Source organism: Macaca nemestrina, chromosome 8 (assembly GCF_043159975.1).
Source record: "Macaca nemestrina isolate mMacNem1 chromosome 8, mMacNem.hap1, whole genome shotgun sequence".
Lineage (NCBI taxonomy): Eukaryota > Metazoa > Chordata > Mammalia > Primates > Cercopithecidae > Macaca > Macaca nemestrina.
The window spans coordinates 27,998,560-28,019,954 of record NC_092132.1 but is presented as its reverse complement, the minus strand read 5'-3'; the positions used below and the strand labels follow the sequence as shown (position 1 = coordinate 28,019,954).

General features: G+C 36.9%; 1 protein-coding gene and 1 long non-coding RNA gene across 14 annotated transcripts in view; one reads left to right on the top strand and one right to left on the bottom strand.

Moving 5' to 3' along the window:
• LOC105475937 (uncharacterized) overlaps positions 1-21,395 on the bottom strand; it is a 459,161-nt gene that overhangs the window by 270,984 nt on the left and 166,782 nt on the right. The gene's annotated exons all lie outside the window — the stretch shown is intronic.
• Positions 17,886-20,148, top strand: LOC105468545 (protein FAM133B). The gene has a single exon (XM_011718770.2). The coding sequence runs from the start codon at positions 17,919-17,921 to the stop codon at positions 18,660-18,662; it is 744 nt and encodes a 247-aa protein (XP_011717072.1). The 5' UTR covers positions 17,886-17,918; the 3' UTR covers positions 18,663-20,148.

Here is a 21,395-nt window from a genome sequence, read left to right as displayed (position 1 = left end):
CCTGATGGTGCAGGAGGCAGTACTCAGTGGTGGAAAGAGAATGAATTTTAGCTTGGAACACTTTGTTCAGGGTCTTCCTCCACTAGTGCTTACTGTGTGTCCTTAGGCAAGCTGCTTTAACTCTCTCTGCTTTAGTTTTGTCATTTGTACAATTGGGATAAATATAATTTTTATCAGGCTCTATTTTGAGGATAAGATGAGAGTATACAAATAAAGTGCTTTGCAAAATCAAAACAAGGCATGAGTAATGAGTTATAGTAATGATGATAGTATCTATAGTAAGCTTTCCCAACTCTGGGCTAATCATTGCTTTCTTTAACTGTAAATCACCTTGGGAAATGGTAGCAGCAGTGTTTCCGTCCCCTCTGTGTGAATGAGGACAGCATATTCCTCTGGAAATTGATCAGGTATAGTGCCTGGGCAACAATGCCTTCCCTCGCTGGATTGAGATTCACAGGAGGAGAAGGTCGTAAGAAGGAAATGGAAGAAATGTTTCAGTGCTTGTTGCAAACCTAAATCTTCATATCACATGGGAGAGAAGTGTCCTGGAGATGCTGCTTCAAATCAATGACAGCCAAGGTCAAGTGTGAGACCAGCATCAATCAAATTTCTGGTGTCTTCCACCTCAGCATCTTTACAGGTCTTCTTGTGGTGGGAGTGCCCAAGCATTGTAGGAGAAACAAGGGAGACAGTCCTCTCTTCAGTGAACACACAACTGTCCTTTGGAAACCTTTGCTATAGGGTAGCAGACAGCAAGTCCCCCTTTCTTTCTTTTCCTCTCTAGCCCTTTAACTCTAGGCTGGGTCAGGACTAGGTAAGGCAAATGAGGCAACTAGGACCAGAGTTTAAGGAGGCAATCACCCTCAAGGTTGTGCATTCCCAGGGTGACATTTGCTAGAAAGGAACATCAAAGCCTTCCTTAAATAGGGAATGAAATGGGAAGAGCCAACAATTAGCCTGAGGATAACTATGAAGAAAAAGGGGGTCAGGGAAGCCACTTTCTCTTGAACAGGTGTGCTTTATATATAAGACTCAGATACCTGTAATACTGACTAATAGAGCTACTACCCCTATTCTTGCTGCCTTCCCTGATTCACTAACCATCTGTCGCTGCAGACTCACAGGACCTCAGAAGTGCTAAGGAAATTTTCCACTTTGCTTTGTTTCACTCTGGAGGTGCTAAGGAGGGAATCTTGTTAGTTGTTCCATCCTCAGTATCCCCAAAGTACTCTTTGCCAGCATCTCATTTATCAGTGAGATTCGGCCTCTTTGATTGGCACTTTGATAGTGTTTAATATGTTTCATGAAATATAACAAATGTTCAAATTCATTTCCAAACAACATCTATTATGGCTGTACAATTATCCTAGTCTTCAGTGGAGGGACTCATTGGCTGCTGTTCTTGGGGCAAAGTTTCCTGATAAACATGGAGTGTATTTAGGAACACAGACTAGAAAGCCTTTGTATTAAAAAATAATAGGCCGGGCGCGGTGGCTCAAGCCTGTAATCCCAGTACTTTGGGAGGCCGAGACGGGCGGATCACGAGGTCAGGAGATCGAGACCATCCTGGCTAACACGGTGAAACCCTGTCTCTACTAAAAAATACAAAAAACTAGCCGGGCGGGGTGGCGGGCGCCTGTAGTCCCAGCTACTCAGGAGGCTGAGGCAGGAGAATGGCGTGAACCCGGGAGGCGGAGCTTGCAGTGAGCCGAGATCCGGCCACTGCACTCCAGCCTGGGCGACAGAGTGAAACTCCGTCTCAAAAAAAAAAATAAATAAAATAAAAAAATAATAATAATAATAAAGGAGGCCGAGATGGGCGGATCACGAGGTCAGGAGATCGAGACCATCCTGGCTAACACGGTGAAACCCCGTCTCTACTAAAAAATGCAAAAAACTAGCCGGGCGAAGTGGCGGGCACCTGTAGTCCCAGCTACTCGGGAGGCTGAGGCAGGAGAATGGCGTGAATCCGGGAGGCGGAGCTTGCAGTGAGCCGAGATCCCGCCACTGCACTCCAGCCTGGGTGACAGAGTGAGACTCCGTCTTAGGAAAAAAATAAATAAAAAAAAATAAAAAAATAATAATAATACAGGAAGAAATGGGGGAATAAAAGTGTTACTACAAAAGAGCCAGCAAAGGTGTGAAAAAAAAAGTCTGCAATGTGGTATTTGATTTAAGCCAGGAATTGTCTTGACACCATTTGGCTGGCTGATTTTTCTAGGCTGGATTAGTTTTAAGAAATTGGTTGAAGTTAACACAGCAAGCAAAAATATTTTTGCCTTATTGGGTGGAAAATTTGCCTGGACCCTAAGGTGACAGTATTGGGGGGAAAACAAAGAAAAAAGAAACAAACAAACAAATAAAAAAAAAAATTTCTACCAGTATTTGAAGAAAGGCAATGCTAAAATATTTGATATTGTTCCTGCACTGAGCCTATACCTACAACAGAAGTTCTTAATGAGGGATCCAAAAATGGGTGGTAAGACCCCAGAACTCCCTGAAAATATATGCAAAATGTTCTAAGGAAACATACATGTCCTTGTGCGCATGTGGGTGCACATACGAGCACTGCCAAAATTTAAAAACACTTATGCCATAGTCAGGATTTTTTTAATCTGTTAAATAAATATCACAATTTTATAGTGGAAAGAATATCACCTGAGAGCTAAAAGGTCCAGTGACCTACAAATATCCAAATAAAAGACCATAAACAAAGTCATTTAACTACATTGCAGTTCAGTTTTCTGGGGTTTTTTTGTTTTTGAGGCAGGGTCTTGGTCTGTTGCCAGACTGGAGTGCAGTGGCTCAATCTCAGCTCACTGCAACCTCTGCCTCCTGGGTTCAAGTGACTCTCCTGCCTCAGTCCCCCGAGTAGCTGGGACTACAGATACGCACCACCACACCCAGCTAATTTTTGTGTGTGTGTGTGTGTATATATATACATTTTTAGTACAGACAGGGTTTCACCATGTTGGCCAGGATGCTCTTGATATCTTGATCTCGTGATCCACCGGCCTTGGCCTCCAAAAGTGCTGGAATTACAGGCATGAGCCACTGCGCCCAGCCTGAAGCTAAGTATTACTCTCAAGTGATACAATAAAGGCCTCCCAATTTAAGATGAATATTAACAACAATCAACAACACCTCCCTTAATCTCTGATGATGAAATAGTAAATGTACTAGGGCTTAATTCCAGGGTCCAAGTAGTCTCTTCTCATAGATGAAATGGAGTGAAGAAATTGCACATTCTTTGGTATAAATCCTAGGAATGTTTTATCTACTGTTGCCAACACTGACCATTTCTCCAAGGAGCCTTTAAAATAGTGCAAAAATTTGACAAGACAGATACCTGGACAGTTTCTTCTCTAAGAAATAAAATAAGACATCTAGATAAAGAAAATTAAGGGTCAAGGTTTAGAATTCATACCCCATGAATTTCATACCCCACCCTCAAAAAAGAAAAAAAGACTCCAAGAATGTGGCCAAGAAATGTGTGTTAGTCTGTTTGTGCTGCTGTAACAAAATGGTGGAGACTGGGTAATTCATAAAGAATACAAATTTATTCCTCACAGTTCTGGAGGCTGAAAAGTCCAAGATCAATGTGCCAGGAAATTCAGTATGTGATGAAGGACTGTTTCTTGTAGATGGGCCACCTACGTGTCATCACTTGGCAAAAGGGATGGAAAGAACAAAAGGGGATAAGCATTGTGTTCTCACCTGGCAGAAGAGTGGAAGACAGTGCATCTACTCCCTCAACTCCTTTAAAATGGTGCTAATCCCATCCTTGAGAGCTGCACCCTCATGATATAATTACCTCAAAAAGGCCCTATCTCTTAATACTATCACATTGGTCATTATGCTTCATTTATTTATTTATTTATTTATTTTTATTATACTTTAAGTTCTAGGGTACATGTGCACAACGTGCAGGTTTGTTACATATGTATACATGTGCCATGTTGGTGTGCTGTACCCATTAACTCGTCATTTACATTAGGTATGTTGGTATTTACATTAGGTATATTAGGTATATCTCCTAATGTTAATGAGTTAACGGCTGCAGCACACCAACATGGCACATGTATACATATGTAACAAACCTGCACGTTGTGCACATGTACCCTAGAACTTAAAGTATAATAAAAATAAATAAATAAATTAGGACATTATGTTTCAACATATAAATTTTTGGCGACATGTTCAGACCATAGCAAATATAGGTAATTAAAACAGAGACATGGATACCCCCTCTATGAATCTGGATAAAACCAAGGGTTAGTCTGGACTGATAACAATTTAACCTTGATCACTTGCACAAATTATACACTTTTACACTCCCCTCCTCACAATTTGTTTTTGATGACATATTTTGTATATTTTACAGGTTGTGTCCCTTAACAAATTATTGTAGCTATAGTTGTTTTTAATAATTCTATCTTTTAATTTTTATAGAGATATAATTGATGTTCACATCACCACTACAGTATAGGAGTGTTTTCAGTTTGGCTATATGCTTACTTTTAAGTGACCTTGTCCCTCAGCTTGAAGGACTACTTTTAGTATTTCTTGTAAGGCAAGTATAGTGGTAGTAGATTCCCCTCAACTTCTGTGTGTCTGAGAAAGGTTTTATCTCCCCTTGATTTTTAAAGCATAGGACTGTTAGGTATTGTATTCCTGCTTGGCAGAACTTTTTTCTTTCAGTTTTATGAATATCTTATCCCATTCCCTCTGACATGCAGATTTTCCGTTAGAAACTCTAATTTTTGCATGTAACTTGTATGTAACATGATTCTGTATGTAACTTGTATCTAACAAGTTGCTTTTCCCATGCAACTTTCAATATCCTTTTGTTTTTAACTTTTGACAATTTGATTTTAATGTGTTTTGGCGTGGGTCTGTTTAAATTTATCCTTACCAGGTGTCCATTGAACTTCCTGGATCCAGATTTCTATTTTCTTCAGACTTCAAAAGTTGTCTGTTATTATTTCTTTGAATACATTTTCCATCTCTTTCTCTCTCTCCTCTTCTGGTGTAAATTTGATGGTGTACCATAAGTACTTTAGGTTGCCTTTACTTTTTTATTCTTTTGACTTTTTATTCCTCAGATTGTATTATTTCTGTGACCTATTTTCAAATTAGCTAAATTTTTCTCCTGCTTAATCTAGTCTGCTGTCGAATCCCTCTATTGAATTTTTGAGTTCAATTATTGTATTATTCAGCTCAGTGATTTATGTTTGGTACTTTTATATATTTTCTATTTCTTTGTTGAAATTCTCAGTTTGTTCACACATTGCTTTCCTTACCTCAGTAAATATATTTATGACTATCATTTTGGATTTCCTGTCAGGTAAATTGCATATCTCTATTGCATATTTATCTTGTTCTTTTATTTGGAACATATTTCCATTTCTTTATTTTCTTTGACTCTATGTTGGCTTCTTCACATAAGATAAAAAAACACCTCTCCCACTCTTGTCAGACTGGTCTTGTACAGAAGATGTTTCTCTCAAATCAGCTCAGCCAAAGATTCTAGATGCCTCTAAATTCTTTGTCCTTGTCCAGTCTCCTGTGTTTGTTCTTACTGCCTCTCAAGAAATTAGAAAGTATTGAGTTATGTTATTGCCTCAAGAGAGATGGGATAGAAGCCAGTCCCTTGGGGTATAGCTAGGGAGGTTGGGGTTACAGATGTGTGTTACAGTTACTTCTTTCCTTGGCGAGAAGATGAGAGCCAGAGTTTATCTCCCAAACATTCTACCCTACACCAAGAAGAGAGTGTGAGGCATATGCCTGTACTCTATTTCAGACTGCTCACTTTAAACCTGAGGACACAGCTGATGAAAGTTTGCAACTTTAAATGTCACTTTTTTATTCTGTGTGGTCTAGCAGACTCAAGAGGACAGAGCCCCATCAACTCCTAGAGTTAGGTAATTTAAGAGTCACTTCCTCAGGTGAAGACTGTAAAAGTTGAGGGTACGCAATGCATGTGGAAACAACATCTGGGGAATGTCTACAGATTTGGACTTATTGCTGCAGCATGCCAGCGAAGAAGGCACAGGGAGGGCCTTCTCTCTTGTTTGAGCAAGCAGAAGTCTCACACCCTCCTAGCAGAAGACTTCTGTCTGGTTATATCCCTAAAGCAAGCCAGGGAGGAAGTCATAGAAAGCACCCACTTTCCTTTCAGGCAAGGAGAGATCCCCCAGCCTCCTTCTAATGAGAGATTGTAGGAGTTTATCTCAAGAGAATGCCAAGGATGAGGGTGCAAAGAGTGTTATCCCTTCTATTCTTGCAGGCAGAGGTCTTCAACCTCTTTTCCTAAAGAGATTTCAGGGCTGGAATTATCACCAGAGCAAGCTGGGGAAGGGGGCACAGGGAGTACATGTTTTCCTATTTAAGCAAGCAGAACTTTTACACCCTCTTTGTAAGGGGAGCACTCTAGTCTGAAGGTAATGCTGAAGCAAGCCATGGATGAAGGCAGAGGGAATGCCTCCTTTCTCTCATAAGCATGAGTGGTCCCCTAGCTTCTCTCTAATGAGAGATTGCAAGAATTTATTGGGGGAATGTAAAAATGTAAATTAGCAGAGCTATTTTGGAAAATAGTTTGAAGGTTCCTCAAAAACCTAAAAATAGAACTATCATATGATCCAATGATCCCACTTCTCAGTATATATTCAAAGGAAATGAAATTGGTATGTTAAAGAGATACCTGCACTCCCATGTTCGTTGCAGCATTATTAACAATAGTCAAGATATAGAATCAACCAATGTATCCATCAATAGGTGAATGGATAAAGAAAAGGTGGTATATATACAATGAAATACTATATAGCCTTTAAAAAAGAAGGAAATTCTGTCACTCATGTCGATATGGATAGAAATGGAGGATACTATGCTAAGTGAAATGAACCAAAAGACAAATTCTGTGTGATCTCACTTATATGTGGAATCTTAAAAAAGTTGATCTCGTATAAACAGAGAATAGAAAGGTGGTTACCGGAGGCTAGGAGGAAGGAGGAGGGACTGAGGAAGGGAAGATGTTGATCAAAGATTATGAAATTTCAATTAGATCACAGAATAAGTTTTAGTGATCTATTGCACTGCATAGTGACCACTGTTAATTATAATATATTGTATATTTCAAATTGCTAATAGATTTTTAACATTCTCACCACAAAAAAAAATGACAAGTTGTGAGGTGATGGATATGTTAATTAACTTGATTAAATCTTTCTACATTGTATACATAGATCAAAACATCACATTGAATGCCATAAATATGCACAATTATTATTTGTCAATTTATAAATTACATTAAAATATCCAAGGATTAGTCAACTTCAGAAAATTTCACCTCGAGACAATAACATCAACTTCTTTTACAGACTAGGTATGACCAAAAACTGTCAGAATTTGAGTTATTAAAACTCAATCTGTTTAAATTTTTAAGTGCATCAAACATTAAAAGATATGAAGATTATAAGGATAAGAAAATCATGACTTAATAGTCTTAGCTCTGGAAAGAAAGAAATTTTCCTAATCCCTCTCTCTCATTTTGAGAATACTGAAAAGATAAGCTTAAATATATAATCTGAGACAAAGGAAGGGTGAAAAAAATCATAATATCAAAACTTGTTCTGAATTCTTATGCTCTCTAGGCTGGAAAGTTAACATAATGGTCATTTTGTTAATGAAAATACCTGACAGGATCTTTCCAGCTGAGAAAAGCAAGCTCCATGGGCCAAATTTCCAGAAGTGGTTCCCAGTTGAGTGCGTATTAAAATTAGTGGGGAATTTTAAAAAATAGAAATAGAGGTTCCCAATTTCACCAGGAAATTCTGATCTTGTTGGGTTTAGTTGAGGCCCAGGAAGTAGAATTTATATAAAAGTTTCTTTTGGTGATTCTAATGAGCAGCCAGAATTTAAAAACCACTGTTCTAGAAGGATAAGACTGAGGAGAAAAATCTAAGTTGATCTGGTTAGTCAAGTTATGCTGGAGTGCAGTGGCGTGATCTCGGCTCACTGCAACCTCTGCCTCCCAGGTTCAAGTGATTCTCCTGCCTCAGCCTCCCGAGTAGCTGGGATTATAGGCACCCACCACCATGCCTGGCTAATTTTTGCATTTTTAGTAGAGATGGGGTTTCGTCATATTGGCCAGACTGGTCTTAAACTCCTTACCTAAGGTGATCTGCCCACCTCGGCCTCCCAAAGTACTGGGATTACAGGCATGAGCCACTGCACTCTGCCAAGAATTCTTAATTTGTAGTTGATAGCTTAAGGAAGAGGGATTGGGGATTACGCAATTGGATGAAGAATGGAAATAGGAAAAGGGATAAGAAAAGGAGAATGAATGAATCCCAAAGGATGGCTCACACTTGGGCCTCTGTAGGACAGATGTATAGTAAAAAATTCCCTGCCAGGAATAGTCCAGTATCTTTAAGGCTGTTGATGTCAAGTCTTCTATTTTATGTCCCTACTTGTCATCTGATATGGTGTAATGTTACTTAAACTGACAACATATTACCAATTTTTAGTAATATGCTGTCACACAAAATACATTGCCTTGCTGATTTTGTGGAGAATGGATGAAAGAAATAACAGTAATTCAGACCAAGATGTACCTTAGGAGTGGAGATAGGTGAAGAAAAAAAATCAAGAAAATATAAGTATACCCCACAACTTAAGGGGGTATACCCCTTAAACTTAAGGGAAACTTATACCCCTTAAACTTAAGGGAAACTCTTGAAAGATCGTGGAATGAGAATTTCTGATTCTTTGTTCAACAATTACTCTTTTTTCTGACCATAATGAAAACTTGGTACTTTAATACCCATTTCACATCAATAGCTAGAAAACTGGACAAAATTTATTTGAAAGAAATTCAGTCGTTAGATAAAGAACAGCAAAGGAGTGTAATTCCCAATAAAGGAAAACAAAAGCGGTAAGCTCTAGATTCTTTCCAACTTTCCAGCTGAATAATATAAAGGACTCTGGAGTGGGGAGAGTTAATTCAAGCAGTGGTAGTCTCTCTGAACTTACATAACAGAGATCAAGTTTGGAAAAACTGAGGTACCTGAATGTTTTAGGGTAACATACCAGAAATGGGTAACATACCAGAAATAAGTAACAGAGGAAAATAGCTCTGTAAAACTGTAGATATTTGTTTAAATATTAAGCTGCACGTGCATAGGTTGAAGCTCTATGAGACCAGGGTTTCAGGGTTTTCAATGAAGACAATAAAGATGGAAAGAACTATTAGGGACTTATAAGCAAAACAACAAATCTGGCTTATACGAGGTTAAAAAAATTTTGAGTTTTTACCAACAAGAGTTGGGAGACCTCATTGAACACCCAGGGCATTTAGCAGAGATGTTATAATGACTATACAATGAGAACAGTGCTATAGGGAGTGACACCAGAAAGATAGCGAAATAGGAGTTTTCTGTCATCATCTCCATGTAGAAGCATGGATGCTGACAACCATCCATGGATGAGAGTACCTTTGTGGGGGCACAAGAATCCAGCAGGGAAGTTTGAGCACATCACTGGAGCAAAAAATCTGACATATTGGAGAAAGTAAGAGGAGTAGCTTTACTTTACCTATATCAGCCCTCCCACAAGGTGGCAAAGCTCAGTGCCAAGACAGACACCATGGGCCTGTGATTTCTCCTACAGGGAAAAGTGAGAGTGTAGTAAGTGAGCACCTGACTCCCTCAGCCATGTGGGACGCTGCTCACAAGACCCACGTCTTTCTCATCCCACCCAGGATACTGGTGACTGGCACAGTCAAGTGGTTGAAAGGGACTGGGATCAGCAAAGTGAGGGGGGTACTCAAAGCAACCAGAGCTCAGAAAACAAGGGATCATGAATCCTACTAATTTGTGGATTTCATCAGGACGTCCATCCAAGAAGCTCTTGGAATGCCTTGCCTATGGAACACTGTAACTGAACCAAAAGCACCCATGACATTTGACACACCTTGCCAAATCCCTCTTTCCCCACCCCACATTTGGCTCTGTGAATGACAAGTATGAGACTCTGCAGATGGCTCATGAGCAGATGCAGACAGCTGGCCCAACTCTGCAGGATTGGGAGACAGCACACAAGCAAGGATTGTAGGAAACCAGCCTAGGAAAAACAAACGGGAGCTCCCAGTACCCAGCTTGGTTTCCAGCATCAAGAGAAGGTGTGTAATCACAATTGCTCCCCAAGAGGGAACACAAAGTGTAGTGTGCATGCACCCAGAGAAAAGATCTAAGAGAGAGTCAGAATTCCTATCCAGGCTAACAGGTGAAGGTGTTTATCCCCTGCAGCTATTCAGTAAGAACTGGAGAAGTTGATTGTATCTCCAAATGCAGCAATTTAAGATTTTTTAAAAACATGAAAAATCAACTAAACATGACATCAACAAAAAATACAATTATTCTAGTGACCAATCCCAAAGAAATAGGCATCAATAAGTTGCCTGATAAAGAATTCAAAACAATTGTCTTAAAGAAGCTCAGTGAGCTAAAAGAGAACATAGACAACTCAATGAAGTCAGGCAAATAATACACGAACAAAAGAAGAAGTTGCACAAAGGGATAAACATTTTTATAAAAATAGAAACTCTGGAGCTGAAATACGCAATGAAAAAAATGAAAAATGCAGTAGAGTGTCAACAGCAGATTTGATCAAGCAAAACCAAAGAGTCTGTGAACTCAAAGATGGGTCACTTGATATTATCCAGTAAGAGGAGAAAAAAAAGATTAAAAAGGAATGAGGAAAGCCTACAGGATATATGAGAAGCTGCTTTAAATGAAACTCTATCAGCTTAGCTGGTAACTACTCTTCTCAGCAACTGAGAGGTTCAGACAAAAGAGTACCAGCAGGGGATCCACCTGCATGGGTCCCTTTGGGGCAGCCTCACCATCAGGGATTTGGGTTGGACTGTGGGAGCAACTTCAATGACACAACCACAATGTGAAAATTTAAGAGTTTTAGTATTTATAGATCCTGGAGGACACACAGCACCCCTGAAGGCCACACGTACACAGAAGCCGTGGAGCACAAGCAGAAAGAGAGAAGGGACCCATGAGTCAATGCATTTATTGAGTCCAGGGTGTTATAGAAACATGTTTCCCCTAGGATGCCATAATTTGTGGGTTAAAGCAAGCAGGTACTAGTTCCAGGAGGTCGTGCTGTAACCAAGAAGTGGTCCCTTTAAGTTCATTGGAAAATGTCTGAATGATCCATTTAAGGACGCAGCAGGAGAGTAGGGAGATCAGCCTGTGAAGCAAGAAAGATGCCTCTGAATGGTCCATTTAAAGGAGGCAGCAGGAAAGTAGGGAGATCAACCTGTGAGGCAAGAAAGATGCCTCTAAGATTTATCTCTGTCTACTACCTGAAACCATCTGAGTGGGGTATAGTATTAGAAACTGCAAGGCTGGTTGAGCCCTGCTTCTGATGTGAGAAAATTACACATACTTTAAAATGGATGCTGAGGCAACATAAAATTACAAGCACTAATTACAGACACCATTCAGAGAAATGATATAAAATTAGGAGTATCCCACAAGAAGAATGGAGAAAGAAATAGAAAACTTGTTTAAATAAATAATGGCTGAAAACATCTCAAAGCTGGGGAGAGAGATAGACATCCAGATATGTGAAGTACAAAAATTTCCAGAGTTTCAACCCAAAAAGGACTTCAGTAAGACACATTATAATCAATTGTCAAAAATCAAAGAGAATTTTTGAAAGTAGCAAGAAAGATTTATTGCTTACAACAAAACCCTCATAAGATTTTCAACAGATTTTTTTTTTTAGCAAAACCTTATAGGTTAGGAGAAAGTGAGATAATATGTTCAAAGTGCTGAAGGGGGAAAAAAAAACCAATAAGAATAATTTATCTGGTAAAGCTGTCTTTCAGAAATGAAGGAGCAATAATGAATTTCTCAGACAAATAAAAATTGAGGAAGTTCATCACCACTAGACTTTTTTTAATAAGAAATAATGAAGTGAGCTTTTTAAGCTGAAATGAAAGAATGCTAATTAGTAATATAAAACATATGAAATAATAAAACTTGCTGGTAAAGTTAAGTATCCCTTTACCCTATTACTGTAATGGTGGTGAGTGACTCACCTTCAACTTTAGTAGAAATGTTAAAAGACAAAATTATTGAAAATCTATAGTTACAGTAACTTGTTAATGGATTCACAAGATTCACAATGTAAAAATATATGAACTGTGAATCAACAACAGAGAATTTGGGGGAGCAAAAGTTTACAGTTTTCATATGCAAGTAAAGTTATTATGAGCTTAAAATAGACTGTTAGAAGATCTTTTATGTAAACCTCATGGTAACCATAAAGCCAAAATCCTATAGGAGATACACAAAAGATAAGGAGGAAGAAAACAAAGCATGCCATTCCAAAAAATCATCAAATCTACAAAAGAAGACAGAAAGGGAAGAAGAAACAAAGGAACAACAAAACAGCCAAAAAACAATTAATAAAATATCAGTAAGTTCCTGCCTATCAATAATCACTTTAAATGTAAATGGGTTAAATTCTCCAATCAAAAGACATAGGGTGGTTAAATTGATTTTTTTAAAAAAAGCTCCAAGTATATTTTGTTTACATGAGACTCAATTCAACTTTCAAGACATACATTGGCTGAAAATGAAGAAATACAAAAAGATTTTCTATGCAAATGTAAACCAAGAGAGGATTGGTAGCTGTATTAACACCAGAGAAAATAGACTTTAGGTCAAAAACTGTAACAAAAGACAATAAAAGTCATTATATAATAATTGTGGGATCAGTTTATCAAGATGATAAAACAATTGTAAACATACATTCATTTAACCTCGGAAGAAAAGAATTCCTAACCAATGATTCCTTACCCAAATACATAAAGCATACAACAGATCTGAAAGGAGAAATACATAGCAATACAATACTACAAGGGGATTTCAATGCCCCAGTTTTAATGAATACATCATTCAGACAGAAAATTTATAAGAAAACAGTGGTGGTGACATGGTTTGGCTGTGTCCCCACCGAAATCTCATCTTGAATTGTAGTTCTCATAATCCCCACATGTTGTGGGAGGGAACCGACAGGAGGTAATCGAATCATGGAAATTGTTTTCTCCATGCTATTCTCATGATACTAAGTAAGTTCTCATGAGATCTGATGGTTTTATAAAGGGTTTTACCCTTCACACAGCTCTCATTCTTCTCTTTCCTGCTGCCATGTGAAGACGGACTTGTTTGTTTCCCCTTCTGCCATGACTGTAAGTCTCATGAGGCCTTCCAACCCTGCAGAACTCTGAGTCAATTAAACCTCTTACCTTTATAATTTGCCCAGTCTCAGGCAGTTCTTAATAGCAGCCTGAGAACGGACTAATACAGGTGGTATGAAACTAGATGTGAATGACAGAAGAAAAACTGTAAAATTCACAAAAATGACATACTTCTGAGTAACTATAAGGTTAAAGAAGAAATAAAAAAGGAAATCAAAAATATCTTGGGACAAACAAAAATGCAAACCCAACATACCAAAACTTCAGATATAAAGAAAAAGCAGTTAAGTTTATAGTGATAAATGCCTACATTAAGAAAAAAGAAAAATCTCAAATAAACAAGCTAACTTTACATGTAAGGAGCTAGAGAAAGGCAGACAAATGAAGTACAAAATTAGCAGAAAGAAGGAAAACAAAGACCAGAGAATGAATAAATAAAACAGAAAGTAGAAAAACAATAGATAAGATCACTGAAACTGAGTTGATATTTTGAAAAGATAAAAATTTTAAAATCTTTAGACTAAAGAAAAAAGAAAAAAGTCAAACATTGTAAATGAAAAGGAGATATTACAACTGGTGCTACAGAAATACAAAGGACCATAAGAGACTATTATGAACAATTATATGTCAACAAATTGGATAAACTAGAAGAAATGAACAAATTTCTATAAACATACAACCTTCTAATACTAAATCATGAAGAATTAGAAAATCTGAATGTATCAATAATGAATAAGGAGATTAAAGTATGAATCAAAAACCTGAACAAAGCTAAGCATAGGACGTAATAGCTTCACTGCTGAATTCTATCAAACATTTAAAGAGGAATTAATATCAATCCTTATGAAACTCTTCTCAAAAAGCAAAGAGGAGAAAATACTTCCAAACTCATTTTACAAGCATAGCATTAACCTAATATCAAAGCCAGATTTGGACACTACAAGAAAAGAAAATTACAGGCCAATATCCCTGATAAACATATGTACAAAAATTCTCAACAAAATACTAGCAATTGAAACAATACCACATTAAAAGTATTGTGTACCATGATCAAGTGTGATTTATCCCTGGGACGCAAAAATGGTTCAACACATAGAAATCAATAAATGATATGCCACATTAACAGAATGAAGAATAAATATGATACAATCATCTCCATAGATGAAGAAGAAGCATTTTACATTTTCAACATACTTTCATGATAAAAACTATCAAGATATTAGATATAGAAGGAATATATCTGAATATAATAAAGGTCACATATGACAAGCTCTCAGCTAACATCATACTCAATGATGAAAAGGTGAAAGCTTTTCTTCTCAGATAAGGAGCAAGTGAAGGATGTCCATCTCATCACTTCTGCTCAACATAGTACTAGAAGTCCTAGCCAGAAAAATTAGAAAAAAAAAAAAAAAGACATACAAATAATAAAAGTGGAAGGTAGGCTGGGTGTGGTGGCTTATGCTGGTAATTCCAGCACTTTGGGTGGCCAACTTGGGTAGATCACTTGAGGTTAGGAGTTCATGACCAGCTTGGCCAACATGGTGAAACCCTATTTCTACTAAAAATACAAAAATTAGCTGGGCGTGGTGGCATGCCTGTAATACCAGCTACTTGGGAGGCTGAGGCAGAAGAATCGCTTGAACCTGGGAGGCTGAGGTTGCAGTGAATTGAGATGGCACCACTGCACTCCAGCCTGGGCAACAAAGAAAGAACTTGTCTCAAAAAAAAAAAAACAAAACGTAGAAGGTAACTTGTCTGTTTGCAGATGGCATAATATTATATATAGAAAATCCTAAAGACTCAACCAAAAAAAATGCTGTTAGAACTAGTAAATTCAGTGATGTTTCCAGATAAAAAAAAATCAACGTACAAAAATCAGTCTTATTTCTGTACACTAACAACAAACCATCTGAAAAAAAATAAGAAAACAATGTCATTTACAATAGCATCAAAAAATATCTAAGACTAAATTAACCAAGGAGATGAAAGATTTGTACACTGAAAACTATAAAACACTGACAAAAGATGAAAGAAGACACAAATCAGTGAAAAAATACTCCTTGTTCATGGATTGAAAGAATTATTATTAAAATGTTCATGCTACTTAAAGCAATCTCTAGATTCAATGCAATCCCCATCAAAATTACAGTAGCATTTTTCACAGAAATAGAAAAAAAATTCTAAAATTTGCATGGTACCACCAAAGACCCTGAATAACAAAAGAAATCTTGGGCAAGAAGATGAGAGCTGAAAGCACCATACTTTCTGATTTCGATTTCTATTACAAAACTATAAACTTAAAATAGCATGGTATTTACATATAAACAGATGCATAAACCAGTGGAACAGAATCGAGAGCCCAGAAATAAGCCCATGGATATCTTGGCAAAGAGGCCATGAATACAAAATGGGAAATGGATAGTTCTTATTAAATGGTGGTGGGAAAACTGAATAGCCACATACAAAAGAATGAAATTGGACCCTTATCTTACACCAGACACAAAAAACAACTATGAATGGATTAAATATGTAAATGTAAGACATAAAACCATAAAACTCATAAAAGAAGAAAGTACGGAGAAAAAGACCTTGATATTGTTCTTGGCAATGATTTTTTGGACATGACCCCAAAAGCTCAGGTAACACAAGCAAAAATAAACAAGTAGGTCATACAACTCAAAAGTGGAAAAACAAATACCTGATTTAAAAATGGGCAAAGGATCTGAATAGACATTTTTCCAAAGAAAATGCCAACAGGTAAATGAAAAGTTTCACATAACCATTCAACAGGGAAATGCAAATCAAAATGACAGGGAGATATCACTTCATACCTGCTAAGATGGCTTTATCAGAAAAACAAAAGACAAGTGTTGGTGAGATTGTAGAGAAATAAGAACCCTTGTACACTGTTGGTGGGAATGTAAAATGGTGCAGACAACATGCAAAACAGTATAAAAGTATTCCAAAATATGAAAAATAGAACTACCATGTAACAACCTCACTTCTGCATATACATCTAAAGGAAGTGAAATAAGTATGTTGAAGTATTTGCACTCCCATGTTCATACAGCATTATTTACAATATAATTGTTTGTGTATATATATACAGACACACACAATGGATTATTATTCAACCTTAAGAAAGAAGCTGGAGAAATGGCTGAGTGTAGTGGCTCATGCCTGTCATTCTAGTTGTGATTAGTTTGGAGGCCAAGGCAGGAGGATTGCTTGAGACAAGCCTTGGCAACATAGCGCAACCCCTGTATCTACCAAAAATTAAAAAATTAGCCAGGCATGGTGGCATGTACCTGTCGTTCCAGCTACCTGTAGTCCCAGCTACTTGGGAGAGTGAGGTGAGAGAATCGCTTGAGCCCAGGAGTGAGGCTGTGGTAAGTTATGATTATGCTGCTGTACTCCAGCCCGAGTGACAGCAAGACCCTGTCTCAAGAAAAAAGGAAAGAGCCTGGAAGACATTATACTATGTGAGATAAAACAGACACTGAAAGTCAAACTTTGCATGATCTCACATATGTTGAAATTTGAAAAGTTGAACTCACAGAAACGGAGTAGAATGGTGGTTGCTTGGGTTGGGGGTATGGGTAAGGGGGTCATGTTGGTCAAAGGGTGCAAACTGTCAGTTACAAGTTGAATAAGTTCCGGAGGTCTAATGTATAACATGGTGACTAGGATTCATATTAAGTTAAAATATACTTAAAATTTTCTAAGGGAGGAAATCTCAAGTATTCTTACCACACACACACAAATAACTGTTAGGTGATTGATATGTTAATTAGCTTTATTGTGGTAAACATTTCACAATGTATACACATGTCAAAACATCACATTGTACCCCTTAAATATGTAGGATTTTTATTCAATAGTGATAGCCCAGTAAAGCTCGAATTAACACAAAACAGTGTTGCACCAGTTGAAGAGTTTACACTTCTCTATACAAGCTTATACAAAGCTTTAACACAAGACTGGAAGGGTGATGTCAGCCTAGATGCAAACTAATTGACTCTCAGAAAAAAGAAAAAAAATATGACACTGTTTTTAGGAAGAAAACAAAATCCAGATACTCACCCAGGTAACAGTTACAATATTGAACATCCGATCTAAAATTACAAGGCATGTAAAGAGATAGAGTCAAGATCCAAAAATGGGGTAAAGTTTGTGAATACAAAGCTTAAAAAATGACAGATGGCTGGGCATGGTGGCTCACACCTGTAATCCCAGCACTTTGGGAGGCCAAGTCAGGTGGATCACTTGAGGCCAGGAGTTCGAGACCAGCCCGGCCAACATGGCAAAACCCCATCTCTACTAAAAATATAAAAATTAGCTGGGCATGGTGGTACACACCTGTAGTCCCAGCTACTCAAGAGGCTGAGGCACAAGAATTGCCTGAATCTGGGAGGTGGAGGTCACGATTAGCAGATATTGTGCCACTGCACTCCAGCCTGGCCAGCAGAGCAAGACTCTGTTTCAAAACAAACAAAAAAATAAAGAATTGAAGAAATGACTAATATTATGGAATAGAAAGGATTTAAAAAATGTTATTTTAAATATGTTCAATGGCGTAAAAGAAAAATGAACATAAGAGCTTGGCGTGCGACTGTGCGCTCAATCCAGCACCATGGGGAAGCGGGACAATCGGGTGGCCTATATGAACCCAATAGCAATGGCGAGATCAAGGGGTCCAGTCCAGTCTTCAGGGCCAACAATACAAGATTATCTGAATCGACCAAGGCCTACCTGGGAAGAAGTAAAAGAGCAACTAGAAAAGAAAAAGAAAGGCTCCAAGGCTTTGGCTGAATTTGAAGAAAAAATGAATGAGAACTGGAAGAAAGAATTGGAAAAACACAGGGAGAAATTATTAAGTGGAAGTGAGAGCTCATCCAAAAAAAGACAGAGAAAGAAGAAAGAAAAGAAGAAATCTGGTAGGTATTCATCTTCTTCTTCATCAAGCTCTGATTCTTCCAGCAGTTCTTCTGATTCCGAAGATGAGGATAAGAAACAAGGAAAACGGAGAAAGAAAAAGAAGAACCGTTCACATAAATCTTCTGAAAGCTCCATGTCAGAAACTGAATCAGACAGTAAGGATAGTTTAAAAAAGAAAAAGAAGTCAAAAGATGGAACTGAGAAAGAAAAGGATATTAAAGGACTCAGTAAAAAGAGAAAGATGTATTCTGAAGATAAACCTTTATCATCTGAGTCCTTGTCAGAATCAGAGTATATTGAGGAGGTGCGAGCAAAAAAGAAGAAAAGCAGTGAAGAACGAGAAAAAGCAACAGAAAAAACGAAAAAGAAAAAGAAGCATAAGAAACACAGTAAGAAGAAGAAAAAGAAGGCTGCTAGTTCAAGTCCTGACTCACCATAACATTAAGAAAAATCAGGATTCCCTTCTAAAGAAAGTGCAATGTCTGAGGAAATTTCAACTGTGAAAACTACAACATATTTACTAAAATGCATGAATTTTCTTGTTTTTAGAATTATTCCTGGACTATTCAGTAGCCACTCAGATGCCACTGTGTGAAAGGGCCATAAATGTTGCCTGCTGCTTGAACATCTTTTTTTTTTTTCTTCCAGTGCTTGATAACTCTGGGAGATAAGACACTGCAGTCCTACTAGTGGTTAAGATATTTGGGAATAAAATTAATACTTTTGACTAGAAGTGTCTAAGGATAAACCAACAGAAATTGAATCTGGATGTATCTTTAAGATGTAATCAGAAATGACCAGATGACTCTAGTTAAAATTTTTGGAGGAGGGATTACATTAATATTTTAAAACCCTTACTCTGTAGATAAGTGTATTTTAATTTTTTCCCCTTGTATACTTTTATTTACCTGGGGAAGGAGCTTTTAGGGTTGGGGGGTGGTTTGCTATCTCTTTAGCTAGCAGAATAGTGTGCCTTTGATCCTCACACATCCTATATTCTGGACACAGTAGCCATGCTTCACAGGGAGGTCAGAGCTGGCTACCAGCAGTCTTGCCCTTTACCGAGCTTAGTGTCATCCTTGGATGCTGTCATATGCTGCTTTCAGTGAACCAGAGAAACAGCCATTTGCAGCATGAGAAAGCCCCAAAAGCTCTGAGATTTACCTCCACTTCAGTAATAATGAAAATTTTTTAGCATTAGAATGTGTTGTCATTTGAATTAATTTTGATTACACTTTGGCTTGGGAGAGGAATTATTTTAAATAGACACTGGTACTTTTTGAACTTGATAGCTAAAGATTCTAAAATGCATGTTTTATACTAAGTTTTAACCAGTCAGGAAAATTTTATGTAACCAGTGATAGTTTATTTTTTGTATGAATTTTGTTTAGGCTGCAATGTTTAGCTTTTGTTAACTCCTCACTCTTGCTGTTCATTACTATGTTTAATGGCCTACTTGCCAAGATATTTAGCATGTAAAAAGCAGGATTTTGATTTAAAAAAAAAAAAAGGCTTCATATTGAAGCTGAGACTTACAATAACAAGTTGAGTGGCAAGCCTGGTATGCTGTGTCTTATTGCCAGAATCTTAGTAAATGTAATGTTTTAAAAGTTTGTTGTCTTTGTATATTAATAGCAAATTATGACAAGTTAAGTTTAAATAAGAATTACATTATTGCTCTCCCTGTGTCATATTTTACTAAGATTTTGTGCCTCATATCTACTGCTGACTTGTTTACTAGGAATGTTAAAAGGAACTGATAATTCATTTTCATTTTACATTTTTATATAATCAGGTAACATGAAATACAACTTGATGTACAATTTTACCTGTTACAAAGGATGTGCTAATTATAGTGGTATATGCACAGAACATGTTGGCATGACAACAGGCTGAATAAATAGCTATTTTACTTAAAAAAAAAATGAACATAAGAAAGAGAAAAACGAAAAGTATAAAAAAGAATGAAATGACATTTCTGGAGTTGAAAAATACAACACCAAATTGAAAAACTAACCAGATGCACTTAACAAGGGACTAGACACCACAGAAGAAAAGATCAGAAAACTGAAAGCAGAACAGAAGAAATTATTAAAACTAAAGCACAGAGATATGAAAGACAGAATACATTTAATATAGCCTCACTGACCATGGGACAATAGCAAGTGATCTAACATAAGTATAATTGGAATCCACTATTCAGCATTGTACTGGTGGTCCTAGTCAGTCTAATAAGGCAAGACAAAGAAACAAAAGGCATACAGATTGGAAAGAAATAAGTAAAAACGTCTTTATTCACAGAGAGCAGAAAATTCCAAGAATCTACCAAAAGTTACTAGAACTACTTCATGAGTTTAGCAACTAAATAAAAGGTAACCAGATGTACAAAAATCAATTGTATTTCCATATCCTATGAAGAGATAATTGAAATACTATGAAACACTTAAGGATAAGTTTAACAAAAATTACCCAAGATTCATAAACTGAATACAACAGAATACTGCTAGAAGAAATTAAAGAATACTTAAATAAAGGAAGAAATGTATGATGTATATGGATCATAAAATACAGTATGTTAAAAGGTCAATTCTACTCAAATTGCTATATCAATAACAATTTCAGCAGACTTTTTTTTGTTTAGAAATTAACTAGTCAATTAGAAAATTTGATTAGATTTGCAAAAGACCATAGAAAAGTCAAAAGAATATTGAGAAAGAACAATGTAGGAGGACTTACACTTCCTAATTTTAAGACTTATTATAAAACTATAGTAGTTAAAAGACTGTGGTAGGGACACAAGCATAGTAATACAGATCAGTAGAAAAGAAAACTGATTTTGGAGACAGTTTCAGATAATTTAATGGAAAAAATACTCCTTTCAACAAGTTGGGCTGGGGGCAGCCGAATAACAATATAAAAAAAAGTGAACCACGATTTTTACTTCAAACTATAGACAAAAAATAACTCAAAATTGATTAACTCTAAATTTAAAAATATAAAACTACATTATTTATAAAAGAAAGCTTAGAAGATAAAAATCTTCATAATCTTTGGGCAGGCAAGATTTATTTGATAACAAAAATCACTCACCAAAGAAGAAGATAACCAACAAATTAAAACTTTATGAAAATTAAATCCTCCTCTTTAAAATACACTATTTAGAAAATGAGGA